This window comes from Falco punctatus, assembly GCF_963210335.1.
Source record: "Falco punctatus genome assembly, chromosome: 6".
In the NCBI taxonomy this organism is placed as follows: Eukaryota; Metazoa; Chordata; class Aves; order Falconiformes; family Falconidae; genus Falco; species Falco punctatus.
The window spans coordinates 42,461,734-42,482,888 of record NC_137585.1 but is presented as its reverse complement, the minus strand read 5'-3'; the positions used below and the strand labels follow the sequence as shown (position 1 = coordinate 42,482,888).

The window sequence follows — 21,155 nt, the reverse complement described above, 5'->3', positions numbered from 1 at the left end:
CATAACTAAAGATGTCTGCCTGTAAGCAGTGGTTGTAGCGCTCTGGGCATGTTTTTATTTTAAACCAATTTTCAGGGTTTTTTTAGAGCATTTTGTCATAAATATTTCTGTTATTCTTACTACATATGCATTTTTGAAGACATAAATTTTTAATGGTTTAGAAAATCTTATGCTGTTCTAAAAATATGAACACTTCATGCAGGCTTTTTTTGTTTGGTCTGGACAGATATATAGGGTATAGCTTAGGTAGGGCACTTGAAACTGGTTTGCAGTGCACTTCAGTCAGTGTAGGGGGAACCTCTCCAGTTGTCTGCTGCACTTCTCAGTCATTCCTCTTGCAGTTTCATGCTCTCACCATGCCTCCTCACTCAAGAGAACTGAAGAAGCTTAATAAGGTGGAACGTCTTTCTTCCTGTTGGTTTGTTAAGTGCCACACTGCCTTAGAGTGTAGCTGCATGTAGGCAGCCTGTGGGCTTCATAAATTGTAATACTGTGTGTCACTCATTATTAGGTAATTGAAAGGCATATGAAGATGGAGGAACTCCGTCTGCAGGAACTTAAACTTAATCGAGAGTTAGTCAAACATAAGGAAGAGGTGAAGTATTTGCGTAATGTAATTTCTGAATATGAACATACAATCAGTAATCTAGAAGAAGAAATTGTACAGCAAAACAAGGTATGTACTTCTGCGTGCTATTAGAAAAACAGCCTATTCCTTATTTCATTAAGTGATTTTTAAAAAAGAAGATTCTTCCTAGACAATTTTTAATATAGGTGTTTGTATCTTGGTTACATAATTCTTTTTTATAGCACATTTGAGTATTTTACATTTTGGTATCTCTTTTTTTTTTCTGTTTAAGTTGGTTATAAAATTCCCATTGCCTTCAATAAATCTTTATCAAACCTTTGTTACAGTTTCATGAAGAAAGGCAGATGGCTTGGGATCAGAGGGAAGTAGAACTGCAGCGCCAATTAGACCTGTATGACCATCAACAAAATGAAATACTTGGTACAGCTGTAAAGGTACATGCACTGAATTAATTAAAAATAGACTCATAACCCTGTTTTTCAGAGCTGTCAGATTACATGAATACGAATCTTTCTGTGCAGTTAGAAGAGGCTACAGGGTCAGTTCCAGATCCTACTTTGCCACTCCCACAACAACTTGAGTTGGCTTTGAGAAAGATTCAGGAGCATATTCGAACAATCCTGGAAACTAGGGCAACCTGCAAATCACTGGAAGAGGTAATTAAATGAATAAATTATCATATAAAGGGGCAAAATTTTAATTTTTATGCCCTTTAGTGTTTTTTCAGTGGAATAAATGCCTTTTAATAAATGTCACTCAGATGTGTCTAAACCCTCAGAAGTATTTAACATGGAGAAAATGTAAATAATATAATCACAGCATGACTAAAATGAACTGGTTTTTTCCATTGGAACAAATTATTGGGGAAGATTTTTGAGTATTTTAGATTGTTCATTTAGTAGGGTAAGATGCCCTTGCTATATAAAATTAAATTGACTATAGCTAGTTAAATTCAGCAAGTTTTACATTAAATTTAAAAATTAGCCTAGCAAAATCCTTTTATTTTGGTTTGCTAAATGGAAATGCTTTTACAGAAAATACTTTCTGGTTCTTAAGAAATTTGAAATTGCCAGCTTCCTAATTCGGTAGCACAAAATGAATTGCTCAAGTGTCTTGTTCCAAGCAAATAATACATAAAGACTCAGTAATAATATTCTGGGACTTTTTAAATCTAATAGTAATCCCTTACAGCCAGAACTGAGTGCAAAATGTTTTGTGTTTATAAGTCCATTTAGACAAATCTTTCTGGAAATGCAACATTTGCCTTTTGTTGTAGAAATTAAAAGAAAAGGAAACTGCTGTGTGGAAAGCTGAACAAAACGTTTTATCGAGAGAAAAAGTTATAAATGAACTAAGACTTCGATTACCTACAACATCAGAAACAGAGAAGATAATGGCTAAAATAGGCAAACAAGAAGATGATCCAGAGTGCCATCATGCCATAAAAATTGCTCATCAAACCATTGCAAATATGCAAGCAAGATTAAATCAAAAGGAGGAAGTGTTAAAAAAATACCAACATTTGCTTGCTAAAGCAAGAGAGGTAGTTAAACTTTTTGCACAAAAATTCTTCCATTTTTAAGTTGTATTAGTTGATTCCTTATCTTATCGCTAGTTAAATATTAAAAAGTTTCTTACCTAAGAGAACAGAGATAATTAGTAATTTTTTATGTAGAAACTCATGTAGAATTTTTTAACTTCTTAAAATATGAGGCTCACTCAGTCAAGTTTACGTACATCATGTCTGTCTAGGAATTAAAATATTGTGACAGGAAGAAAGTTAAAATTTTGCTGTGCGAAATGGTCTCAGTGTGTTTTTATATAAGATTTTCCAGTACTTGAAACAGTGAACTCTGGACTACATCTTGCAATGAATTTGGAAGGTACAATAAGGACATGCATTTATGGAAAATATGCTGCTTAAAGCATATTTTAAAGCATAAACAGTGTATGTAAGCGTACTTTATATTATTTAAGCATAATTTATATCCTTTATTCTTTATGCTCTTAAAGCATGTTTTAAGCCTTGTGTCTAAGAGGTACTCAAGACTAAAGATGCATCAGTTTTAGTGTGTTTGGATCAGGACCACATTTCCAAAGGAGACTTCCTGTCATCTTCACTCGGTGTGCTTTGGTTAATAGGTGTAGCTATTTCTTCTGGGAGAAATCTTAGGTCTTTTTGGTTTGAACTAAACCAGAAGATGCAGTCTAAAAATGAGCGTATTGTGCTCTGTCTGCTAGTAGACATTCAGTCCACAGGATCACACTGTAGTCTAAAGTAAAGAGATGTGAAAAGTACGTAGCATGGATATCGCTGTCTGTATTGATAGTCATAGGTGGTGGGGACCAACACAACTGTTATGCTTTCCAGCTCTTGTCCTGTTGCACTGTACTACTTCCTACATAACTTAAAACTGCAATAGTAGATTTTTTTCCCTGTGGTGTTAAAATGGAAAAAAATAATCACTGATCATTGCAAGAAGAAAACAATTTTACAAACTGCCAGAATTAGAAGAAAATTTGTGGAGCAATACTTAGGCAGTGAGTGAGCAATCAACATGAAGGTACTGTAGTTTCATGACTGTCTGGAATAGGGTGCATCAGTAGAGATATATTTTTATTTTGAACTAACAGGAACAGGAGGAAACAGCAAAAAAGCACGAGGAAGACCTTAGAGTTCTACACCAGAAGTTAAATGTGCATACGGACAATTCCCTTAATAAATTCAGACAGACTGCTTTGGTGAGTTATGTGTATTTGTGGGGTTAGTGAAGTTGTTCCCAAATTATAAAAATTGTTGCTCGAAAGAACAGTTTTGCAGTCAAAAGTATGTGATAAATGATGACAGGAAAAATAAATGGCTAGTTGATACAGTTATTGTTGTATTACTATTGAGAGAATTTGCAAGAGATGGTTTAGAAGTTAAGCGTAAAAAACCAAAGTCACCACTTCAGTATATATAAGTATTTTTCAGATCATCATCCTAATTTATGGAGACTTTTAGGAGAGAGAAATATATTTTGTTTTCTGTTCTTTCCATTCAGTCTGTGGTTATGTTAAACTAACTCATTTCAGTACAAATTTTCTCTTGATACTTTATGATAAGGTGGAACCTGTATTTAACTGATTATTCTGTGAATCATTAGATGCACAAAGCTCTTTTCAAACCAGGGTGATCTCTTTCTCTGTGGACTAAGATCATATCTCAGTAAATAAACATGTTGGATATTAATGTTTGGTTATATTCAGGACTGAGTTTAAAATGCATCGGTAATGTTTACCTTTGATTTAAAGCTTAAAATGTTTTATCACATGCTTTTTTTTCTGTTTTACAGGAGTTAGGGAAAAAGACTTCTTTATCAATTTCAGACAGCAAACGTTTTCTCTGCTTAGCTGAAATGGAGCAAACTGTAGCAGAACAGGATAATTCTCTTGCTTCACTTGTTGGAAAATTAAAGAAAACATCATCTGATTTGGAGAAACAAAAACAAATTACTTTAATGAAAATCAAGGAGTTTGAGACTATCAGAGCCCAGTAAGTTTTTAGACTGTTAACATAAGTCGCACATAAGACACTTGGATTGGATCAAATCGATGGTGTATTGTTGCTACAGGACTAGTCTATCAAATTGAACATGTTTTTACTGAATTTAAGATTTGGCTAAAAAAAACTAACTCAAAGTTACTATGGTTGGTAATTGTAAATTATTTTTAATTTGTAGCTCTTCATCAGAGATAATATTGAAAAAACTGTGGTTTGGAAAGACACCTTTCAGTTGTTAGCTTTGTGCCATTGAGTGAAAAAGAAAGTATTCAGGGAGTCTTGGTATGAGAGTTATCTTTAAGCTACTGTGATATGTGCTGGTTTGTGTTTGGGGGTTTTTTTCCCCCCAGTACATCTCTTTGGACTTTCTGCCTAACAAGTTTAAACTCATGAAAATTTAACCCCTGTTTAAAAGGAGAAAAAGTATGATGTTTAAAGGCCAGGAATTAGAATGAACAATGCTCTAACCTCATTTTGCTGATGATTTTGAGGAATTTTCTTACTAAATGGAGGCTGCCTTTGTTGAGTCAGTCTTTTGCTGTTTCCAAATCTGTGTGTCATTTGCTTTAACAATAACAAAAAATATAACACCATGCCCTTTGTTATTTATTTGGAGTTTGCTAACTTAATTATTGCAGTACACCCTATTAATGCTTATTTTTTCATTAGGCTTCAGGAAAAGCACACAGTTGATGTGGATCAACTAAAAGATGAAGTAAACGAGTTAAGGAACATGTTATCTCGGAAGGAGAAGGCATTAGCAAATGTAAAAGCTGAACTAGAAGTCCAAAAAGAAGCAAATAGTAGAGCACCCACAGCAACAATGAAAAACCTGTTGGAACAGCTGAAGAGCCAATTAGCCATAAAAGAGAAGCAGCAGAAAGTTAGTCAACAAAAATTAATCCCTATGTCACATAAATGTTTAATGTTGCTTAATGCTTAAGAATTCTATGTATAGTACAGCAGGAGGTAGAATATAATTGCATAATATAATATAGTACAGTTGCTTTTTTCTTGGTTTGTAATGTTCCTGTTTGCAGCTTCTTCACTTAAAATAACTTGAATTTATTATTTTTAGGCTTTGAGTAAAGCACTTCTGGAACTCCGAGCAGAAATGACTGCTCATGCTGAACAGCAAATTATTTCTGCTGCATCACAAAGAGAAGCAGATATGAATGTCCAGGAGATTGTTGACAGACAAACAAAGGAGCTTACAGTGAGTACTAGGTAATATCATTGTACTGCAGTGTTGTATTGTTGATAATCCTGATGAGGTTTGCTGTTTTGTTTGTTTTCTTCTAGACACAGATAGAGGAATTAAATAATCAGATTACAAAACTTACAGATAACCTTAAAATAAGTAAAACCAGGGAAAGTTCTTTGTCTCATGAAAGAGATGAGTTGAACCAAGAACTTCAGAGGAAAAAAAAAGCATTTGCTAAAATGTTGACAGAAAAAAATGAAATGGAAAAAGAAAATGAAGAACTGAAGAAACGGATTAGGAAGCTAAGCAGTATCATTCAGGTAAAAGTGATTTTTCAAAATGTTCAATCTTGGTCAAGTTTCTGCATAGATGTGCTGGTTTTGGGGGAAAGATTAAGTACTTTTGGCAGGTATTGGGACTTAAACTTGTTTAAAAAATTTGGGTTTGCTCATCAGGTGCGTTACATCAGAGCTATGAAATTTTACCGTTGGAAGCATTCTTCAAATAAAAGGAAGAAACTGAGAGTAACTTACTCCTTGAAATATGTTTGAAAGAATATGAGGAGTTGAATTACCATTTTCAAGGCTTCTTTGAAAAATGGAATTTTGTGATCTTCCTGGCTGTCCTCATTTCCCCTTTAAGAAGAAAATTAGAGGATTTACAGTGAATTGGTTAATATATTTTTTTTAATTCGGCTACCTGCTGATTATTCAGTTTAGAATGCAAAGTTACATTCCAAAACTTTTAATAATTGAAAGATAATTTTTAAAAGATCATTTAGGTTGTAAACTAATTCTAGCAACTGGAATTAGAGTCCTTATATTTTGAGTGGAGAAAAATATTCAGGTAATGGTGAACTTTAAATTTGTAAAAGTTTGTAATTTTTCAGAGCAAAGCTGATGAAGAGAATCTGATAGATGCACTTCAGAAAAAAAATAAAAAGTTGGAAAATGAACTTGAGAAGTGTGAAGAAACAGAAAAAAAAAGTGTAAGAGAAGACAAGGTATGTGATATAGAGATCATAGCTTTGAAAGACATCATCAGTCTAGGTCTAGGCAGTTTAATGCTCCCTATTGCTTCCGAAAAAAACACCCCACCAACCAACCAAACTTGATCAGAAGAAAAGCACTTTCATGACTGTAACTTCTTGATATTTCCCATGCTCTTTGTTACTGCTTTTGTTGCTTAGTACTGGTACAGTAATGTTTTCCTGCCCCTTTTGTAGAGTTAAAGGTTCATTACAAATCTTAGAAAACTAAGATGTTATAGGTAGCAGTGAAATTGATTACATAAGGACTGTCAAATGTGCATTTGCAAAATCAATGCAATGATAAAACCACGAAGTACTTGGGAGCAGAAGTGTGAATTATAAAAGCATGATGTCTGTGCAAATGATTGTTCTTCACATGCAAGACATTCTGAGTAATTGGAAGTGTGTTCATTTCACCAGTTGTTTCATTTGGGTTTTTGCTTGTTACTTTACTACTTCAGTAACTAATCAGTGGTTTGTCACGGTAATCATAAGGTATACTGGAATATTATATCATGCTTGTAAAATGTCATTCAAGTTATTTGTGATTCTAAATATTATTCTAGGACTGCATTTATACTTCCAATTAATTTGAGACTTTTTAAATGCCTGTTGCATAGTGTCTAGACCTTTTTCTCAAACTTGACTTGTTTTTTCCAAGATCTTGCTTTGTGTCTGTCCCTTAATTGCAGTAACTGTTTAGAATGAAGACAGAAAAGAAAGTACAGGGGCTAACTGGAGAAGGAGAAAGTTCTTTAAAAAAAAAAACAACCCCAACAAAATTGCTTACAGGAATTATTGACTGTGATTTTTCAGTAACCATTTGTGGTCATATAGGTATGGTTTTAACTGCTGTATAATTTACAGTTACTGAATTGTAACTTCTATTTATCATAGGAAAAAATAAACTAAAATGACCGATTGTGCATCTGTGCAGCAGGGGCTAATAAACACCTGGTGAGCTGCAGAAGAAAGATCTGCTTTAAATTGGCATAGAAAATAACTTTTTTTTCTTTAATCTCTGTTCTTTACTAATGTGTAATTCACAGTAAAAGGATACAATGTACTAGCACCTCTATTTTCATAAAATGTTTCCCTCCTTTTTTGTAAAATGGATATTAAATGCTAAGGAAGAATTTGGTAATAGCATTAAACTGCATCAGTTTTATACACCAGTCAGTACAGCGTACTTAACCTATCCAGCTGGGCCAGCTGTTTACCTTATGGTAAATAATATATGCCAGCTATGGCTTCATGTTTTAAAATGATAAATGAAGAATACGTCATTCTTGGTTTTCTAATGTGTTTGCTTATTTTGCTTAAGAAAAAAATTCAAAAGAAACACATAATTTGTTTTATCTGTTTCACAGACCTCCAAAGAGGAAATAATTAGATGGGAAGAAGGTAAAAAATGGCAAATCAGAATGGAAGGATTGCGGAACAAACTAAGGGAAAAGGAAAAAGAAGCAGATGCTTTAGCCAAACAGTTGAACACACTGAAGGAAATTTATACCAAGTGAGTTGGTTTTAATAGATTTAGCTACAAAATAATGACATAAGGGAAATCCAAATATGTTTGCCACATAATAGTTATAAGTTTGTTATGTTTATAAGACTGATACCTAGAATTTTACATTGCTATTGACATTTAACAGGATTAGTTAATTTTCAAGCAACAGGCTACTCCTCTAGTGTCATTTCCCTTATAGAAGCCACCAACCTTTATTACAAGAAACTGCCTCTGAATAAAAATAATTTTAAGTCCTTTATTATGATACGTTCTGTTATTCCCATGAAACAAAAAAGTTTTCTGAAGACAGGCTGTTTCTCACCGCTTCATTTTAATCAGATTGCTAGGATTGGACACTGTGCTACTGTTACACGTAGTGCTACTGCAGTACTGATGGTACTAGGATTGTGAGATGGAAGCCTTTTTAAAAAAAAACCATGCAAAACCTTTGCAAGTGTTATGTTGACTTCAGTACAGTAATGGCAGGGTTTTACTGATAAAAGATGCAGAAGAGAGAGGGAACTATTACAGTGATTGTAGCTGTTGTTAAATTGTGGTTTGAAACTGCTTCAGAATGGCATTTATTCTTAGCAAGTCTTGCATGAATTTCCCATAAAACACAGGCAAGACCAGCAAGTGGTTTATGACATGCATAATACTGATATTGTTCTTCCCCACCCACCCCCCCACCCCCCCCCAGGTTTGGGTTCTTTTAGGTAAAGCTGTACTGTGTATAAGGTAACCTTATGAAGCAGAAAAGGGAGTGTGGTTCAGTGAGCAAATAAATTGCAAATGTAGATTCTTTACAGCAGGAAATATTTTCTCCTAAAGAAAGCAAGTTAGCAAATAAAGCTTTAAATGTAAATTTACTGAATGTTGCAGGACTGAAAAAGAGAAAATTATTCTACAGAAGAAACTGAAAACTACTGGTGTCACTGTTGACCGTGTTGTTGGTGTAAGAGCCTCAGAGACTGAAAAGGAACTGGAAGAACTAAGAAAACGGAATCTAGAATTAGAAAATGAAGTTGCTTACATGAGGTGAGAGGCATTTTGAAAGAATCTGTAAAAAATAAAATATCTAAATGAGAAAAAAAATTGTGGAAAGAGGTAGATGGTGTCTGTCAGACCAATTGGTTCAATAAGGAAAAAAACGGGAATTTCAAAAAACCTTCTTTGAGTCTCTGATGAGAAAACTTAAAGTTACTTGGGAGCAATTGTGTATGTTCAGAGAATGTTCAGCATTGGTTCGTGGTTCTAAAAAGCTAAATAATACGAAAAACATCTGGCTTCTATTATGTAAAATTATAATTACAGGTTAGAGTTGGTGAAAGTTACTGGAACTGCGAAGTTGCAGTTAGAGATTGTATTCTTAATCAGTGTATCCACTAACATAGTGCGTAGTGTACCTGAAAATAGAAGCTGTACATGTCTCAAAAGAGCATTCCTTTTGCCAAAGTAAGTGCTTTCAATTCACAGGGATTAGTTGGAAGTGTATATGGCTAACACTGATTTAGAATAACTAGCCCAGTAATACTAGGAAACCCAGTCTAGTAATCCAGATGTTCATGGATTTTTTTACCTTAAGGGATGTTTTTCTGCATTAATAGCATTTGTTTGTTTTGGCTTGATTAAATTTTTGATGTAGAACACAGCAAGCAATGCCACGAGATTATGCTGTAGAAGAATTACATTTCAAAAATCAGTACCTCCAGGAAAAGCTTCATGCATTGCAGAAACAATGTTCGAGACACACATATTCTAGACCATTGGTAAGTTAATAATGTGACCTTACTACCTAGAGGAATTGTACCTACTGAACAAAAATATTTATTAGCCATTTGGTATTCTGTGTCATTTAGTGGTTTTATTTCAAATTTTAGTTTTCTAGAAAAATATATGAAATGCTCAGTTTTTACTGTTTTTTAAAAAACACAACAAACCCAAAACGTAGTTTCTGTGTTCTACAGGTAGAAGCTGAAATACTCATCATCCAAGCGTATGTGGAGAAATAAGGGATATGTATTTTTAAATATGTAAGTCTGCAGCTGAGAGACTACTTCTGTATTCCCTATTGATTCAAAATTTGAGATACAGAGTGTTTGGGAAAATACTGAGCTGCGTTTCAGTTATATTAGGTGGTTTTGTTGTGTTTTGATTTTTACAAGGTTCATTATATTGCATTATTAGGTTATCTTGATCATTCAAGAAATACATTTAACAGTACATTCCAGGTTTCTTTATTTCCTGTTCTGTTTTACTGTCTTCTGCTTTTCTTTCATGCTTGATTCTGTCTTCAACTTGAATCAGAGTACATGTGACCAAACTGAACTGACCAAGTCTGTTCCTATCAGTATTGGTAAACAAAAATTTTTGAATTCCCTTCAAAAGAAATTTATTTCAAATAGGGATGAAATCAAACATCAGACTAATCATAGCATTACTGATGGCAGTGGCATAGATGAGGAAGCAGACATGCAAACATCCATCATGCATAAAGAAGGCCATGATGCTACTGCGGATGCAAGCACAGAAGTGTCTCCTGAGCAGCATCCTGAAGATAGTGAGAAATGCAAAGATACAGATATTTCTAGGGAAGGACTGAAGAACAAAAGCATAGCTGAAGCTGATGAAGAGAACTGCAGTGAAAAAGAAGAAAATACAACCCAAACTGAAAATGGAAAACTTAATGAGGAGTTTGAAGAAGAGGAGAGGAAGCAAGAAATACTCAAGCAATCAAATGTTGATGAAGAAGAAGGTGTAGAAGAGCATGACACTGACAGAATGAGCTGCAATCAGTCTGATTCAGGGCAACCTTCTAATCAAGCTAATGGCTATGAAACAGAAAAAATAAATGTGAATAATGAAATGAATCAACCCACTGCAGAAGATAAACATGAAACTTACCGAAGTTATACAGAGGGGGTTGAAACAACCCCAGAATTTTGTGAAATGCCTGAGGTTTGATACTGTAGCAGTCCTTTAACGTTTCTTCTGTATACACGATGTAGAAATAGAATAGTTTGATTTTGATAATGTAGCGCTTTCCTATGCGTGGTCTGGAGGGATATTGAAGTAGTTCCCAAGTGGTCCATAAAGCAAACCTTATACTTTCATGATAGGCATACATGTCAGCTCAGAAGTAAGCTGCTATTGACTCTAAAATTTTGATCCAAAAAGTTTACAAATAATCCCAGTGATACATGCATTAGTTAAGAGACTTATGATGTGTTATTACTTACAGTAGGAAAAAAATACGCTTTATTGAAGCGAATACTTTATACCTATCATTATTAGTGATTAATTAATGGATCATACAGTTAATTCCATAATTATCTAAGTCAAACCTCCTGATTATTATATTATCAAAAGGTTTTACTGTTTACTAGTCAGGCACAGTAATTTACCATATACTTATGATTCAAACTGGCTATATAAGGCATGCAAAGCAGTCTTTATGTAGCAGAAATTAATAGCCTCCATGGATGAAGACTTAAGATTGTAGGAACTAACAGACTTAAGAATTAGAGTTATATACTACTCTTCCTGACTTGCTCTGTGATCTGTTTGCCTTAAGTGAAATTCCTTATGCTATATGTACTATTTAAGGATATATTCTAATGTATTTATTACAATTAGATGGTGTTCCCAGGTAGAATGTCACAGCTTACTACACTCAGCAGCTTTTTTGTCTTTTAGACTTTAGAATTTATTTCTACCCAGTAGTTTGAAAGTTAATTTTGGTTTGACAGAATTTTTACTGATTTATACTGATTTTTAAACTTCCCCTACAGTTTAAGCAAGTTTAGAAAATGTAGGAGAAGGAATTAAAATCAGAACAGATTAGATCAAAACTGTTGATATAACTGTCATCTGTTTTATATCTGTGAAAAATACTAATTCTCTGTTGCTCTTTATCAGTTTATCACTGGTACAATGATCAGTGCATTTCGACTTAATAATAATTTTTTCCCCCTCCATTTTCTTAAGACATCAGGAATAGGATCAGATGATCAATATCGAAGAGAACAAGAAGTTTTAAAGGAAAACTTAAGACTGTCATCTGAAAACATTGAGCTAAGATTCCAGCTAGAGCAGGCCAATAAAGATTTGCCAAGACTAAAGGTAACACCTTTTTACCTTTAGTCTTCTTTACCCTGACAGAGGTTAGGGGATTGCTTAAAAAGAAATGGGAGATCATTTCTGTACATACTGTCAGTTTTTCATGGTTTTATGGAAGATAAGAAGGTTGAATGGCTGGTAGAAATGATGGAAAATTGCTTTCTGTTTACATTTTTCAAAGTAAACCAACTGTAATTTTGTTACTGTTCACCTCAATTTCAAATTTAAATAAGTTGCTAATTACTTTGTTTTTATAGGACCAAGTAGATGACCTAAAAGAAATGTGTGAACTTCTCAAAAAAGAGAAAGAAGCTGTTGAACAAAAGCTGGGCAGTGTAAGAGGGGTGAGTATTGTTAACAGCACTTTTCATCATAACTACATGAAAACACAATACCAATAAAAAGCAATGTTTTAGTAAAGCTAAATTATTTTGAATCAACCAAAGGCAAACAGGAATTGTTCTTACTTGTTTATTGTGTTGCCAAAGTGCTATAATAAATTAGTGAGATTCAATTAATAGGACCACTAGAAAGACTAGAGCTCCATTATTAAAGATATGTGCTGTCATGGTCTTATTTTGTCATTTGGATTAAAATTATCTTCAGAAACATATTTGTACAAAACAGTAGGAGTTACAGCCCTACTATTGACAATTATATTCATGTATTTACTTAAATGCATTATACAATTACAGCTTTATGATTTAAAAGATAGAATATTGATTTGATGCAGGTGGTAGTAAGTTTCTGTTAGTGAAGTTTTTTGTTGTACTGTGCAAGATATCACAGTTAAATTTTACCCTAGCTGCTGTCAGCTATTTTAATAGAACAATATATCTGAAGTTACAGGGGGAAAAAGGCTTCAGCAGTGCCCGCTATCTCCCTTGACACTAACCTGTCAAACTATTTGTGTGACCGTTTAAAGGAAGCTGATCTAATAAAATCTCTTCAGTGCCTTCATAGCTGTTTCAGCATACAAGGAGAATGAGTTCTGTGGCTGGGTGCCTGGAAAAGATTGTCTATTTCCCACTCTTTTACTTGTACCTTGCATGGACTGCTTGTGTTTCTACCTATCTATTATGTAGTGGTAGTTTTGGATAAGGAAATTCAGTTTATAAAACTGTTTCATGCAAGTGTTCTGAGGCGACAGCAAATTCAGAATCTCCCTCCCTTTTCAGGTACCAAGATCTCACAGAGGTTTTTCATTAACTCTGCTGTGTACCAACACAAATGTCCTAATCCCTCCAGTTACTTTAGAGAAGAAGGAATTAAGTCAGTTTTAACTTCCAAAACTTGGTTGCTATATAGGTTTATGTAGGGCTCCAGGGAGTAAAATCTTCCCCATTTTCCACTGTACTGTGCCTCTTACCTCTGTAGAAAGAAAAGGAGGTACTTCATGGGACCAGAGCTAGAAACAGCATCTTTAAATTATTATTGATGAGGAAAACCATCGCTACAAATATATGAGAAAATAATGCTTTTAAAGACCCTTTAACAGCTTCTCTACCTCATACACAAACATGGTGAAAGAAGAAAAATGGAGAAATGATGAGGTTTTTTTCCCATATTTATTTATTTATCACTCTGCAAGGAGAATATATGCCTTGGGAAAGGGAGAAGATTTAATCATGCTTTAAGATGCAGTTCTACTGTCACTTCAATCCAGTAGAAATATGGTTGCTAAAAATGGGCCTTCTTTTCCTCCCTCAAGCTCCCAGCTATTTTTTTTGCCCACTCAGACAGTATTACCATTCAAGCAATTCTACAGTCTGTTGGCTAACCAAATTGCTTTAGAAGTTGTTGTAGTTTGATTTATTTCCTTAATGTTTCTGTTTAGTTCGTAAAGTAGAGCAGATTTTGAGACTAACTGCAGCTTTCTTTTTTTATAAATATAAATTGCAGTGGGAAAATGAGCATTAAAGTAAGATTTGGAGTGTCTCAGAGTGTCAAGATGAACTGTGTACTACTTTTCTGCTTTTTTTTCTTCCCTCTGTATAGGCTGGTAGAAGTGGAAAGACAGTTCCAGAATTGGAAAAAACAATTGGTTTGATGAAAAAGGTTGTAGAGAGAGTCCAAAGAGAAAATGAAGATTTGAAAAAAGCTCCTGCTGTGGTTTCTAATGAGAAATTACTTGATCTCGAACAGGAAAATGAGAGGCTAAAGGTACTGATTTGTCTCCAGTACCTATATTTAGATAGCAGTTTATATGCAAGTTAGTAGGGAAATGGAACAGCAAGCCTGTTGGAAACATTGATTGGCACAAGAGTGTTTTAAAAATACCAAATACAAAACCTGTAGAACAGAAAAGCAAAACTTCATTTTGGTATAACATAATGCATGATTTATGTAAAGGTATTCTGTCCTTAAGGATATCCTTAAATATGCGATGAAACATTATGTTCATTGTGCTGGGTAGCTGTAACTAGGCTGTGCTTTAAAAATGGAAATCTGAAATTTTCAACTAAGCAATGTATATGTGTTTTAAAAAACTGTTTGATATTTAGTCTGAAATGGAAAAAATGAAGCTTCATTTGAGGGGCGAGCTGAGTATGCATTATGAATCTAAAGCCAAAGGAATGGAAAAAGTCATTACTGAAAATGAGAGGCTGCGTAAAGAACTGAAAAAGGTATGATTATTGTAATGCATCCCTTTATTTCCATTAGTTACTGGCTTGTTTGTTTTTATTTCTGAGTGGTTGATGTGGAATGGACACTTTTCTAAGTACTGATGCTGCTGTGATAGAATTTTTAGTTTTATGTGGAGAAGAGACATCCAAGAATCAGCCCAAGAAAGAACTTGGAAGTTGTAGTGCTAGTGATCTTGGATGCACCATTTTCCTCTAAATCAGTGCTGACCCCGTCACCATCATGATGGATAATCCTGTGCTGCACATGAGGTTAAGTATTCCATAAACCTCTGTTTTTATTGAACAACAGGAAGCTGACAGTGGAGAGAAGCTACGAATAGCGAAGAATAACTTGGAGATATTAAATGAGAAGTTAACTGTACAGCTGGAGGAAACCATTAAGAGGTTAAATTTGGCTGAGAGCCAGTTTGGCAGAGCTGATAGCAAAAGCTGGAAATCCGTTGTAACAAGGTAGGAATTGTGAGCAAAGTAAGGAAGATAAACACAAGTGTTAATTCCTCTTTAAATATTAGCAATCAAATTTTACTTTCATTTTTGTAATTTTTCTTTCCTCTTTTGAAGATAGTTTTATATTATCCATATTGTATTTTCTTATTCTGTATTAGTATGTAGAATCAGTATACAGGTCTCTGAAATGAATCCAGCAGAGATCTAGTGTCCCTAAGTACTGGGCTTGTTAGCCACTTCTATACAGTAGCTAGTTACTTATCTCCCTTCTTCAGATCTGCTGTAGACTTCTGGATAATTCTGGTAAAGGAAGTATTTTGTGTGCCTTGCTGCTTAAATGTATTGGATTTGTGCTCTGTAGCATGTCGGCATTTTTCCTGAACACAGAAAGTATTTCAGTATCTTACCACATGGATGACAATCTGAAACAAAAGACTGGAAGCCAGCAACTTGCATTTTCCAGCTTGGATGCATTTGAATCTACGTTTAACTATGCAAATGTGCAAAGGTTGTGTTAGAAGACCCACTGGGATTTCTGTACTCCTTAGGACATGTAGGTGTAGCTAAAGATCCTTCGTGTGTGTTCTGAAGGTTAGTTGCAGTCAGCCAGTTGATTCTGTTATCTGTAGAAGAAGGGAGAAAAACTTGGAGACCAGCATAATTATCTTTTCCAATATATAAAATGAAGTGTGGGAATCACCATTTCTAGATTTTTAAATAAAACCTCAGACTTTGAAATCAGCATAAAAAATAATTTTTTGTTTGGTAATAATAATAGTTGTTTACAATATAAGTAAACTGTTGTCTGAAAGTTATCTATCAGTTGTTTTAAAATTCAGGTATCACTTGCATCACTCAACATAGAACAAACTAAAGAAAACAGTTTTATGACACCGATTTCTGCTTTGCAACTTAGGCATACATTTTGAATTTATCTGTACTTCCACAATTAGTCCAGATGCTTTTCTATGACAGCCTACTTACACAGGCTGGAAGTCTTAACTCTGTCTGAACAACTTTAATTGCATTAATTTCTTTGCTAGAAGCAAGCTGTTTAGTTCGGTGTTTTGTGGTTTGCTTACAGGAATTACTTTGGCACAGTCACCACAAAACCATTGCCCATCTAAAAAGCATTGCTATTACATAAGTTTTCAATAATGAGCTATGCACAAAGGTGCTAGTTATATGTCACACAAGCAGGTTTAATATTGAACAGATTGATATAGAATATAAAGCTTGATGTAAGATACATTCACATGAAACATGCCTGTGATTCATCAAAGTGGACAAGGAAGGATGGTTTTACCCTCTTGAGGCAAGAGTTCTTAATTGGGTGTCACCACTTGTATGCTGTATCTCAGAAAAGGACAAGAAAATTAAACAATGCTTATGCTATTAAGAGACATAAACAGTCTGTGTCCTGCATAAGGATGGAAGAAAGCAATTTTTTGTGAAGAAAATTTAGTCCTGGACTCATGGGTGACCTCAGGATGAAATAAAATGACATGTTGCAAAAGTATTCTTTAGTAGTTGTAAACAGAGGTGGAAGGTATCTACAAAAAGAGAACCTCTGACAGCAACCTTATCAGGGCAGAAAATCAGCTGGTTGGGAGACTTGTCTGATTCCGTCGTAGGTCAGATCACTGAAGAACTAAAGGAAAAACTATATTCAGACTACTGAGCTGATATGCTGACTGTTAAGGGCCTACCATCTTTACTGCTGGCCACCTCCTCCTGTGGCTGGCAGCCAGTGTTGCCCTCCTTCCTTACACTAAATATGGCCGTCATCTGACCTTGCATAGAGACGTTTTACCTCACTACATAGGAGGGGGAAGGTAAAAAAAAAAAAAAAAGGAACGGCTTTCTGAAGTCTCAGTGAGGTGAAATGGCTCAGCAGTAGGTCCGAGAAGCACTAGAACTCCCCAAGGAATCCTGTGGGAGCACAAGACTGGGAAGTGAGTAACATCAGCAGAAAGACTGTTCACCTTTTTGAAAAGCATTTCTATTTAGCTCATAGATCTAGGTTGTTGTTTATAGACAGATAGATATAAAATACGTGATTGTGCTTAATTGTACTTGCCTATTTCAGTTGGTGTGAATAAAAGCTGTTACTTGCTTTTACTTTAACATGATTTTAAAGTAAGTAAATAACATTTAGACATTACTAACCTAGAGGAGCTCATTGGGGCACCTTAACATGCAATCCACCTCACCAGCACATTTTCCAAAGCACGTACATGGTAATAGAATTTATTAGGGCAGACAAAGGAAGGCTCTTTGGCAGATAGCAAGATGTTGGAGAATCTATTGCTATCTGAAAATGCACTTCAGATGGGAGATTGGACTACACGCTCTCCAGAGGTACCTTCAAACCAACATTTCAATGATTCTACAAAAACCTTTTTGTAGCCTTGGGTGGCTTAAAGCAAAACAGAATTCTCCTCAGACTGCTGTTACTCCAGGGTAAACATAATTTCTTGCAGAACATTTTTGCCCTTGGAGTCTTCATCTTCTGTATCTGTATTAGCTCTTTTCCCAGTACATTAATTTATTTTCAATAAATTAATAAATCATAAGAAAATACTGTCAAAGATATGACACTGAAGACCTAACCAGTGTGCACACTGCATCAATAAGACACGTGCATGTTTTTAGCAGGAGGTAGTTTGGGGTTTATGTGCAATACCATAAAAAGAATCCAGTCCCCCTTCAACGAAGTGTAGGCACAAAGATCCACAAAACTTTAACATTTGGATAAGCCTTTATTCCAAGATTAAAAATGTATTTTTCATTATGCTTCTTTCAGTTCACTTATAAATAAGACCAGTGATTATTTCAAGGCCAATGCCCCAAACATATTTTAGGGTGTATTTTATAGCATTTAATCTCCTAAAAATCTCTCTTTCTGCAAAAGTATTAGCTTTTGCTCTTATCTTTTTCTGAATAAAAATACTACCAGGATGCATGAAACTAAGGTGAAGGAAATGGAAATGGAGATTGGTAAAAAACCCCAAAGCATTACTGACCTTAAACAGCTGCTTCAGGAAGCAACGGAACATGAACACGATGCTGATAAAAACTTGGAAGATGTAAAAGGACAGGTAAGTAAAATATAGCCAGATGACTCTGAGAATATATTGCTTAATATTATTTCTAATGTCTGTGTTGGGAGAGTCCATTTTTTTCTCGAAGACATGCTTTTCTAGTTGTTTTTTTCAGTCTGAGTCACCATAACTGTACATTTACATATTTTGGCCAGTTAATGAGGTTTGCCACATATTATCAATATATATTCTTGACTTGCAGTCTTAGGGGAAAATTAATTTTTTTCTACTGTATTTTCTGTAGTGTTTTTTAATTATAGTTTCATGAAAGCCTGTAGGTACAGATGCTTCAAATGGTCTTAAAGTCTTTCCAAGCTTGTTCCACAGAGTGAGTTTGCTACAGGGACTTCTATCTTCTTTCCACATCTTTTGGGGCAATTGACTTTGCCATCCTAAAGGACATCTTCATGCCTGTTTCCAGTATGTCCTCTTACATGCAGTCCCTAGTAAGTCTTACAAAAATTATTTCACACATGGAGGAGCTGATGAATTTTAAACTCAGGTACCTCTGAAAAGATGTATCAAATTTTGGCCTTTAAGTACTCCAGAGGTGTAGCCCTGGGACTATCCACCTAGCTTATCTTACATCTTCTCATTTATTAGTAAGTGCATGGTTTTCTTCCCCAGGCATCTTGTACCAGCTTTTCTCAGTGTGAGGTATCAAATACACAACTTTCAACACAGGAAGTCATATGTTTTATGTAAGCAAGCAAATATGTTCAATAAATAAACTTGGAATTGAGTCCTATAGATGACTATTTTGTTATTTTTTTCTGTTTTCCCCTTTCTAAAGTCAGCATTATTAACGTAAAATGTATACTAGGAGAAAAATTAACACACAGATAAAATTCTTTCATTATGTGATATTACTCTGGAGTGACACAGTTCCCAGTTTCTTTAGTGTCTCAAATAGTGATGAAAAAATGTTGTCAAGGTTAACTATGTTTCAAAGAAACACAGATTGATTGTGGAAAAAAACCCAAATCCCTAGCATTTTAGATAGTAATAAAGCCTATCACCAAGAGTAGCCTTACGACAATTCATGAATTGTCACTGCCTTAAAAAACTGTATATAGCCTCATATTTAAAACACTGATTTTTTGCTCCTGCATCTTCTACTGAAGGGCACTTCTAGAAGCTAACTCCCTCTCTGGTCAGGGACCTATTCTAATTTACAACTGCAGGTCATTTTCTTGTCAACATACACTCACTTGGGTTTTCATTGCAAAATCACAGGCTTTTTGTATTATGTTTAAAAAGGAACCTGGACAGCTAGATAAGCAAATAAACACATCAGTAGTACTTTTTTAAAGCACTCTGAAGGACTTACGCATATCATGTCCTTAAGCAGATGTATAAATTATGCTAATGTAGCTATGTGTCTGAAGTTTCTTTCTAAATCTTTTGAATATGTTTTTTCTTCACCCTTCATAAAATATGTAGCAATGATCTATGCTAACTTTTAAAAGGCTGTGGATAATTAGCTCTGTGGAAACTGTCAGTAGATGGAACACTTGGGGTTTTTTTTCTCTGTGATAACCTAGCACTTGGTTACATCCTTAATATTATTTTCATTCATCTTTTTAATCCAGTATCAGAGAGAACTCCATCATAACTGCATTATCCATGGATACTGTTTTCAATAGTAAAACTTTCTTGATTTTTCTTTCAAGATTGAGCTTCTCAAACACCTTCCTGAAGGTGAAAGGACGGAGCAAAGCTTCATCAGGGAGCTTCAACTTTTAAGGTAACGTACTTTTAAATAGCTAAATAAATAACGTTAGCCAGTATACATGAAACAAGAATGATCAGGAAATTTTATTTTCTAATATTTTTTTAATATTTTCTAAAAATTGTTCTAAAACTTTTATTTTTACAGATTAACTACTAGTCAGTTAGAGAAAGAAAAAGCAGAACTAGCTCACCAGGTGGAAGATTATAAGCACCACCTACACACATATACAAGTGAAAGTCCTGCAGCCGGTAATCATTTTCAATACCTAAAATAAAGACCTTCCTGTATTTTGGCCCTATTTTTATTTAACATGTATGTGCAAAACAATAATAAATCTAGTTATTTGAACTATATTAATACCAGAGTAGTGTAAACTGGAGCAGACTCAGGTCTTGGATTTTTGAGTACTTATACAAGCTTTTCATAGAGAAGTGTTACTAAAAATCTCCGTAATTACCTTGAACAAGACAGTGTAATCTTTGTAACAGTTTTCCCATTCTGAGAGGATAATGTAGTTCATGCCACCATTTGCGTTATAAACCTCAAAAGACTGCTTGTAAGATGTCAGTCATTCCTTGAGAACCTCTTGCCTACCCCTGTTGCCTTGGGTTCCAAGCTGCCAGAGAATGAGCATCCATTTCCAGATACCAGCTCTGTGAATGATTTAAGACCCAACAGGCATCTGTCCCATAGGAAAAGCAGAGCGGCACACTGCCATATGACTTGGGCGGGGGGAATTAACCCTCTTGAAATTATGAATAAAACTAACAAAATCCTTAATACTACATTATTTCCAATTTGCCTGTATTTAAATCAGAGAAACTGTACATGTATTTCTCAGAAGTGTGCTAAAAGACTGGCTAGTGAAGTATTGCATTCTGTCACAGGAACTAGACACCACCACCTAATTTGTACAAAAACTAAAGAAAAGCCCAGATGACTTGAATTTTTGATGGTTGTTCATCCCAATACTTAAACTGTTTCAGCTTTCAGGAAATGCAGAATTACTGTAACAGGGTTATTCATGTAATTGATTTTCATTACCTTAAATTTTGTAATAAGTTATTATTTTTGCAGGACATAACGAAATTGTAGAGAAGGATAAAATTGGCAAGTTACGGACAGAAGTAGCTGACCTCCAGACACAGCTGAAAGCCTCAGAGCTGGAAAAACAACAATTAAAGGTGAGTTTCAAGGATCATTCTTGGCAAGATAATGAGCAAAA

At 34.7% G+C, this 21,155-nt stretch overlaps 1 protein-coding gene across 1 annotated transcript in view; it reads left to right on the top strand.

Annotated features, from left to right (window-relative positions):
• The window catches only part of CEP290 (centrosomal protein 290), a 54,352-nt gene that overhangs the window by 32,159 nt on the left and 1,038 nt on the right, over window positions 1-21,155 (top strand). The window contains exons 29-51 of the mRNA XM_080391629.1: window positions 512-676; window positions 916-1,023; window positions 1,111-1,245; window positions 1,866-2,132; window positions 3,224-3,331; window positions 3,925-4,124; window positions 4,803-5,016; window positions 5,212-5,349; window positions 5,436-5,657; window positions 6,227-6,340; window positions 7,738-7,883; window positions 8,760-8,915; window positions 9,523-9,646; window positions 10,185-10,835; window positions 11,865-11,999; window positions 12,254-12,340; window positions 13,995-14,159; window positions 14,501-14,623; window positions 14,934-15,094; window positions 18,051-18,192; window positions 19,869-19,942; window positions 20,075-20,178; window positions 21,008-21,114. Of these exons, the coding sequence (XP_080247755.1) occupies window positions 512-676; window positions 916-1,023; window positions 1,111-1,245; window positions 1,866-2,132; window positions 3,224-3,331; window positions 3,925-4,124; window positions 4,803-5,016; window positions 5,212-5,349; window positions 5,436-5,657; window positions 6,227-6,340; window positions 7,738-7,883; window positions 8,760-8,915; window positions 9,523-9,646; window positions 10,185-10,835; window positions 11,865-11,999; window positions 12,254-12,340; window positions 13,995-14,159; window positions 14,501-14,623; window positions 14,934-15,094; window positions 18,051-18,192; window positions 19,869-19,942; window positions 20,075-20,178; window positions 21,008-21,114 (3,846 nt within the window). The remainder of the gene's footprint in view (window positions 1-511; window positions 677-915; window positions 1,024-1,110; window positions 1,246-1,865; window positions 2,133-3,223; window positions 3,332-3,924; window positions 4,125-4,802; window positions 5,017-5,211; window positions 5,350-5,435; window positions 5,658-6,226; window positions 6,341-7,737; window positions 7,884-8,759; window positions 8,916-9,522; window positions 9,647-10,184; window positions 10,836-11,864; window positions 12,000-12,253; window positions 12,341-13,994; window positions 14,160-14,500; window positions 14,624-14,933; window positions 15,095-18,050; window positions 18,193-19,868; window positions 19,943-20,074; window positions 20,179-21,007; window positions 21,115-21,155) is intronic.